The 7,647-nt window shown below is 72.6% G+C and overlaps 1 protein-coding gene across 1 annotated transcript; it reads left to right on the top strand.

Moving 5' to 3' along the window:
* Positions 1–895: 895 nt before the first annotated feature.
* MBD6 (methyl-CpG binding domain protein 6) lies at positions 896–7,236 on the top strand. Its single transcript, XM_065419293.1, is given in 12 exon segments — positions 896–1,002; positions 1,090–1,192; positions 1,785–1,817; positions 1,819–1,957; positions 2,269–3,594; positions 3,757–4,337; positions 4,521–4,698; positions 4,799–4,971; positions 5,955–6,527; positions 6,739–6,791; positions 6,888–6,963; positions 7,162–7,236. Coding segments are annotated over 12 exon segments (3,417 nt in total).
* Positions 7,237–7,647: the final 411 nt, after the last annotated feature.

The raw sequence follows: 7,647 nt of genomic DNA, 5'->3' as shown, positions 1-7,647 counted from the left end.
GGAGCATGGGGATGAGAACATGCAGGCTTCTGATGCCTCTCACTCCCAACCCGCAGCCCCCTGCTAGCCCAGCCCTGGGCTCCCCACCCCCAGCTCTGCCGGTGCCCGTCATTCCCGACCCACAGCCCCTGCTAGCCCAGCCCTGAGCTCCCCCCAGCTCTGCCGGTGCCCCTCACTCGTGACCCGCAGCCGCCTGCTAGCCCAGCCCTGGGCTCCCCACCCCCAGCTCTGCCGGTGCCCCTCACTCCCAACCCGCAGCCCCTGCTAGCCCAGCCCTGGGCTCCCCACCCCCAGCTCTGCCGGTGCCCCTCACTCCCGACCCGCAGCCCCTGCTAGCCCAGCCCTGAGCTCCCCCCAGCTCTGCCGGTGCCCCTCACTCCCAACCCGCAGCCGCCTGCTAGCCCAGCCCTGGGCTCCCCACCCCCAGCTCTGCCGGTGCCCGTCATTCCCGACCCACAGCCCCTGCTAGCCCAGCCCTGAGCTCCCCCCAGCTCTGCCGGTGCCCCTCACTCGTGACCCGCAGCCGCCTGCTAGCCCAGCCCTGGGCTCCCCGGAAGCCCACCCCTGGGCTCCCCACAGCTCGGCCGGTGCCCCTCACTCCCAACCCACAGCCCCCTAGGCATCCCTGTGAGTCACTCCCTGGCTGTCCCCTGAGGGGAGCAGGGCGACCCCTTTGCTTGCTCAGACTGTCTGGTTCCTGCTCCCAGGAGTCTTTGGGCAGCTGGATCCAGCCCCACCCCATCTCATAACCCCTCCCACTGGGTCCCATAACCATTCCCACTTAGCCCCTCCCACTTGGTCCTATAACCCCTCCCCTTGCTGCTTGGCGGGGCTTGTCTGTCTGTCCCCTGCTAACCCAGTGCCTCGGCAGGTTTCCGAGCGAGGCCGGGGCACAATGAATGGTGGTGATGAGCCCGCTGGCGGAGATCCAGGTGGGTGCCCGGTGGCCGTGCCCGTGGGCTGGCAGCGGAAGGTGGAGGAGGGTGCCGTGCGCTATATCAGGTAGGGCTTCCCCCTCGATGGTGGCACTGCAGCCCCCCCCGGGCCGGGCCCGACAGCCTGCCCTGACCCCACCCCGTCCTTTCTCAGTCCTAGTGGCACGAACCTCACCTCGCTGGAGCAGACCCGCGCCTACCTCCTGACAGACGGCACCTGCAAGTGTGGCCTGGAGTGTCCGCTCAACGTGCACAAGGTACCGGAGGGACCCAGGGCCAGGGGGCCTGGGGCCAAGGAAGACTGGGGGCCAGGGGGCTTGGAGTCCGGGTGGGGGGCAAGGGGGCTGGGGGCCAGGGGGCCTGAGGCCAAGGCAGGCTGGGGGCCCAGGAGTCCAGGCGGGAGGGCCTGGGGGAATGATGCCCCTGGGGGTCTCACCCTCCTGCTTCCCACTGGCTGGGGGCTGCAGCCTGGGGGGACCCAACTCCAGTCCTGGGGGATTCGCCCCATGCGAAGGGGCCTGGGAGGGGCACTGCCAGGACATGCTGCCCTGGGCTCGGCTTCCTTGTCCTCCTTGGCAATTGCTGTTGGTCAGGACTGAGGGTCAGAGTGGGCAGGGGATGGGGAAGTGCCCCACCCCCAGCTCTGCCGGTGCCCCTCACTCCCGACCCGCAGCCCCCTGCTAGCCCAGTCCTGGGCTTCCTCCCCTCTGTCCCCCCCCACTCTGCCGGTGCCCCTCACTCCTGACCTGCAGCCCCCTGCTAGCCCAGCCCTGGGTTCCCCCCCCCAGCTCTGCCGGTGCCCCTCAGTCCCCAGGGTGCGGCTGTGACATCCTCTTCTCCCCCCGGCAGGTTTTCAACTTCAACCCGGTGGCCGTGGTGGTGCCGCGGGGGGGGGGCCGGGGCCCGGGACGACCAGGACATGACCAAGCTGTGCAACCACCGCCGGAAAACCGTCGCCATGGCCACCCTGTACCGCAGCATGGAGAGCACCGCGCCCCTGGGCCTGCCGCGCCTGGGCCCAGGTAACAGGCAGCCCCCGGGCCCCTCCCCCCCCGGCCCATCTGTGCCCCCGCAGAGCCCCTCCCCCCCCCCGGGCCAACCCTCCCTCCCCCTCAGCCAGTCTGTTCCCCCCCAGAGCCCCTCCTCTCCCCCCCCCTGGCCCATCCTCCCCCTCGGCTCGTCTGTGCCCCCCCTCCCCTTGGCCTGTCTGTGCCCCTCCCCCCCCCCCCCAGAGCCCATTCCCCCCCCCCCCCGGCCTGTGTGGGCTCCCCCAAGGCCCATCCTTCACTCCTGCCCCTCCCCTGGTGCTGAGCCCCCCTGCGGTTTGTTGCAGGGGCCGGGCTGAGCCAGACGTACCACTTGGGCATCGCCAGCCGCCAGCAGCCAGCGCCTTTCGGCAGAGCGCCCGGCCTGGAGGCTGAGGGTCCCGGCAAGCCCCAGCCCGTGGAGAAGGCCCCAGCGGATCCCTGCCCGGCCTGCCCCGGAGACCGGCCCAGCAGCACCCGGCCCAGCCAGGCCTCGTCCTTCCCACGTCACCACAGCGCCCTCTTTGGGGACGTCTTCCCGGGCAGGATGCCCTGCGCCAGCTCCTCCAACGGCGCCTACCCGGGGCGCCCGGCCTTCCCCCTGCCGAGCTTTGGGCTGGAGCCCCTGGACGCGGCCCCCCGGCCCTTCCCCCCACCGGACGAGATGGGGCCACCTGCTGCCCCCAGCCCGCAGGGGAAGCCTCCGGTCCCCGCCACGCCGCCCCCCGAGGGGGCCCCCGCCTGGAGCAGCCGTGCCTGCCCGCTGCCCGCAGGCGCCTCCCTCGGCAGGCTGGCAGCCTCCACCGCGCTTTCCTCCGTCTCGTTGCCAGGGGGCAACGCCGAGCTGTCCCCCCAGTGCTCCCGCCCCTCCTCCGCCTCCTCGGAGCCCGGGGGGCCCCCGCTGGGCCCCCGGCCCCCTGCAGGGGCCCTCCAGCCCTGCAAGGACGAGGCGCCCCCCAGCAATGCCTTAGCCAACCAAAGCAGCAATAACCCACCAGTGCCCTTAGGCGCCATGCCCGAGGGCAAGGGGCCGCCTGGCTTCCTGGGCCTGCCCCTGAGCCAGCTGCTTCAGCAGCCGGGCGCCCCCTCCTTCCCCGCCAGCAGCCTGCTGAGCGCGGCCGCCAAGGCCCAGCTGGCCAGCCAGCGGCGCGCCGACGAGCCCCCCTCTAGCACTTTACCCGGGCGCGTGCTGGGCTCCAACGTGCTGCTGTCCGTGGTGGGCGGGCGGGCACTGCCCAAGCCCCGGCGCCAGCGCCGCGCGCCCACCGTGCTGCGCCTGCTGAAGGACTCGCAGCAGGGCCCGGCTGGCCCGGAGGAGGCCCCCGCCCACCGGGCCTGGCCCAGAGAGCAGCCCCCCCGGCCGCCCCCGGGGGGCGCCCCACCGCCCGGAGAGGCCAAGGGCAGCCCCCTGGCTCCCAGCCAGCCGCTGTCGTCCCTGCTGAGCCTGCTGGGTGCCCAGCCCCCCGGCCTGCCCCCACTGCCCCTAGGCGACAGCTCCCCCGGCCTCCTGCCCTCCTTCCAGGACTTCAACAGCCAGCTCCTCAGCCTCTTCAGCCAGCTGGCCTCCGCCTCCTCCGACCTGGCCTCAGGGAGCCCCCCCCAGCCGAAAGCGCCCGCCCCCAGCACCGCTGCAGGTAGGGACCCACGGCGGGAGGGGGGGGGGTGAGAGCCGGGCAAGGGATGGGGTTGGCTGGTGGGAACCCAGGCAGGGCGGGGTTGGGTGGTGGGAGAGCTGCGGCACGTGCTGGGGGGCAGCACCCACCGGTCCCCTCTGACCCAGCCTTTCTCCCTTGCAGGTGCCACCGTCTCGCCAGCCACCACCAAAGCAGCCTCGGGCTCCGGCCCCAGCAGCGGCGCCGGGGAGGGCAGCCCGGGGGGCCAGCGGGGCCTGCCACCCCCGGCCCCGGAGCCCTTTCCCTTCCTGGGCCAGGAGCAGGTGCTGCCCTTCCTCGGCTCCCTGCCCCCTGGCCTCCTCCAGGGCGGCTTCCTCGGCTCCTTGCCCTTCTCCCTGGCCCTGAGCCAGCCGCAGCTGCTGGGCTGCCCGGGGCAAGGGGAGGCGCCGCTGCCCAGCCTGGGCCTGCCGGGCGAGCCCGAGGGGCAGGTGCTGCAGACCCTGCTCATGGCCTCGCTGCTGCAGAGCCAGCCTCAGTCGCCCCTGCTGCCCCTGGGGGGCCTCGGCCTGCCCGGCCTGGACCTGCTCCAGCAGCCCGGCGGCCTCCTCCCGGCCCTGCTGCCCCTGCCTGACCCGCCCTGCCAGGGGGACCTCCCGGACGGGCCCCTGCAGCCCCTGCTCTTCCCGGCGCTGCCCGCCTCGCCCGCCATCATAGCTTTAAACTCGGCTCTGCTGGCCGCCGGCCTGGCTGCCTCCGACGCCCAGGTAAGGCCAGGCCCCAGGGGTGGGTATCTTGGGGCTGCCGGCTCCCCCCACAAGTGGGCGGGTGGCGTGTCTCCGTGCTGGGGGGGGAAAGAAGCACTCAGCCCCTCCGTGGCCATGTCTGGGGGCGGCGGGCGTCATCCCAGCCCTGCGCTCTCGGACCTGACGCTACGTTCTGCCCCCCAGCCTGGCGTCGCCGGCTCCCCCATGGCACCTACCTCGACCGGCACGACGCCCACGACTACTGAGGCCCCCGAGGCCCCTGGCGCCTTCGGCAGCGCCCCGGTGCCCCCCAGCTCCTCCGGGAGGCTCCACCCGCTGCTGCCCCCACTGGTCAGCCCGCTGCTGAGTGCTGCGCTGCTGGGTGAGTGGGGCCGCGTTCGCTGGGGGGGTCCCTGAGGTGAGGCGGCCCAGCCCTCGGCCCTCCCCAGGACTCTGCCCCCACTGACTCTCTTCGCCCCCAGGTGACCTGTCGGCGCTGAGCCCCCTGGGGGCTGCCGGGAGCCCCCTGCTCCAGAGCCAGCCGCAGTTGCTGCCTCCAGCCCTGCCAGCGCCCCTGGGCTTCCAGCTCTTCCAGGGCCAGCCCCCCGTCCTGAGCCCCCTGGGCAGCTCCAGCCCCCTAGCCTGCCTCCTGCAGGTGAGTGCTGGGCTGGACTGGGGGGGGGGGGGGGCCTTGGGGAAAGCAGGGGGGGCTGTGTGTGGGGGGGCTGTGTTCTGGGGAAGGCAGTGGGGGGCTGCGTGGGGAGGATGTGGGGGGCTGTTTTGGGGAAGCCAGTGGGGGGAAGAGGGGGGCTGTGTTTTGGGGAAGGCAGTGGGGGGCTGCGCGGGGAGGATGTGGAGGGGGCTGTGTTCTGGGGAAGGCAGTGGGGGGCTGCGCGGGGAGGATGTGGGGGGCTGTGTTCTGGGGAAGGGAGTGGGGGGCTGTGGGGAGATGCGGGGCTGTTTTGGGGAAGGCAGTGGGGGGCTGCGTGGGGAGAAGGGGGGCTGTGTTCTGGGGAAAGCAGTGGGGGGCTGCATGGGAAGGCAGTGGGGGGCTGTGTTCTGGGGAATGCAGTGGGGGGGTTGTGGGGAGGAGGGGGCTGTGTTTTGGGGAAGGCAGTGGGGGGGCTGTGGGGAGGAGGGGGCTCTGTTTTGGGGAAGGCAGTGGGGGGGCTGCGCGGGGGGACGGGGGGCTGTGTTCTGGGGAAGGCTGTGGGGGGCTGCGCGTGGGGGATGGTGGGCTGTGTTCTGGGAAGGCAGGGGGTGCGCGGGGAGGAGGGGGGGCTGTGTTTTGGGGAAGGCAGCGGGGGGGGACGGGGGCTGTGTTTTGGGGAAGGCAGTGGAGGGCTGCGCGGGCAGAGGGGGGGGGGCTGCTGGGGACGGACGGACAGTGGTTTAGGCAACTCTGGGTGGGACATATGATGCAAATATTTTCACATGTAATTTGCATATGCAGCCAACCAGGTCAGTAGCTGAAGCCCCTTCCAACAGTGGGGAGCTGGGGGTGGGGGGAGCAGAGGGGCCGGGTCCCCTCCCCTGCTGGGGTCCTGCCGCCAGAGATGCCAGGCAGGGCCAGGGCTCCAGGAGGGGGGAGTGCCAGGCCTGCCCCCCTCACGGCTCTTCCCTCTCCTCCCCTGGCAGCTCAGCCCTGGGTTCGGCGCCCCCGAGAAGCCGGCGCCGGCACCGAGCGACGGTCCCTCCCCGAACCAGCCCAGCGTCCCGGAGTCCGAGCCGCCGGCCCCCTTCGCCCCCTTCTGCACGGACGCTGCCCCCGCCGCCCTGCCAAGTGCCTTAGACTCCCCTGCAGTGCCCAGGGCCACGGACTGCCCGGCCACGGGCACCCTGAAGCCGGCCGGGCCGGGCCAGCAGGGAGCGCTGGCCTTTGCCACCCCCGTGGGCCAGCTGGACACAAGCGCCGCAGGACCCCCCTGCTCCAGGACCCCCCTGAAACGGGCCCGGCACAGCGGGGAGGGGCTGAACGGCAATGTCCCTCCCCGGGCGGCCCCCCGCAGAACCAAGAGCCCTCGCCGTGGGGCCAGGCGGGGCCGCGGGGCCTGGGGGAGCCGGCGGCACTTCAACGGGCAGGCGGGTGAGCCAGGCGAGAAGGCAGCACCCTCGGGGCACCCGCCCCACCTGGCCTGGAGGTGCAACGGTGAGATCCTGGTGCCAGACGCGGCCGGCCCGCTGGCCCCCAGCAAAGCAGAGGAGATAAAGGTACGGACCAGGGGGCCCCTCTGGCAGGGCAGGGGCCAGGGCCTAGAGGTCTTGAATCTCAGGCAGGGGCTGGAGCCAGTGAGGCTTGAATCTCCTGTGAGAGCCCTGGGCACAGGCTCCAGGGAGGCGGGAGGTGCCAGCCCGACTGGCTGGGGGGCGAGGGGGGGAGCCAGCGCAGTGCCCGACCCAGTCATGTCCTTTGTCTTTGCAGGGGAACCCCGGGAGGCTGCGCCCGTCACGCCGGGGCCGGAGGAGGAAGGTCAGGTGAGTGGGGGGCAACCTGGGATCCCGTGGCCCTGCCCCCCCCGGCAGGTGCCATCTGCCCCATTCCCTCCCCCCTGACGTGCTCTATCTTTGCAGCGCTCCCCGGCCTAGCACCCGCCTGGAGACGCCACGAGCGAGGGGCCCAACCGCCGAGCCAGGCTCCCTCCCCACCGTAAGTGCCACCGCTGGGCGGCGGGGGGGCGGAGCAGGGCAGCAATCGGTGCCCCCTCCCCGGGGCGTCTGGGCCCCTTCGTCTAGCTCATTCAACAGCCGCTGGCGAGGGGCTGAGTCCAGAACAAGCCCCGGGGGGGAGACGTTTGCCCCAGCTCAGGGATCGATCCAGCAGCACCCTCCCTTCTCACCCCCGCAGGAGGACGGTGCCCCTGGGCGGCGCCCCCGGCCTGGCCGCCCCGCCAAGAACCGCCGCAGGAAGATGGTGACGTAGCGTCGGCCCAGAGGTACCCAGGGGAGGTGAAGCCGAGCTGAGGCCCGGCCGGGGGCACCCTGTGGACAGTGAGGGGCCCGGCCCAGGTGCCGTTGCTAGCAATGGGCACTTACCGCTCTGCCCAGCAGGAGGCAGTGCCGGGCCGCGGCTGCCAAAGCACTTCTGAAGCCATTCTGCAATGCAGTGAAATCCCAGGGAGCCAGGGCAGCGCCCCCTGCAGGCCGGGGCTGCTCCCAGACTGGGGCCGGGGCTCCCAGCCGCTGCCGTTCTGCCCCCCCCCTCGGTATCAAGGCTGTGGGGGGAGGGCTCCTCCCCTACCTCAGGCCTGCGGGTCTCAGCCAACGCCTCAGGGGTTAGCTTTCCGCATGTCCCGCTCACCAAAAACCTCCCTGTGCCCCTCGCCGGGGGGCA

Source organism: Emys orbicularis, chromosome 19 (assembly GCF_028017835.1).
Source record: "Emys orbicularis isolate rEmyOrb1 chromosome 19, rEmyOrb1.hap1, whole genome shotgun sequence".
NCBI classification, from domain to species: Eukaryota; Metazoa; Chordata; order Testudines; family Emydidae; genus Emys; species Emys orbicularis.
The sequence above is the reverse complement of the archived record's forward strand: the minus strand, read 5'-3'. Positions and strand labels throughout refer to the sequence as shown.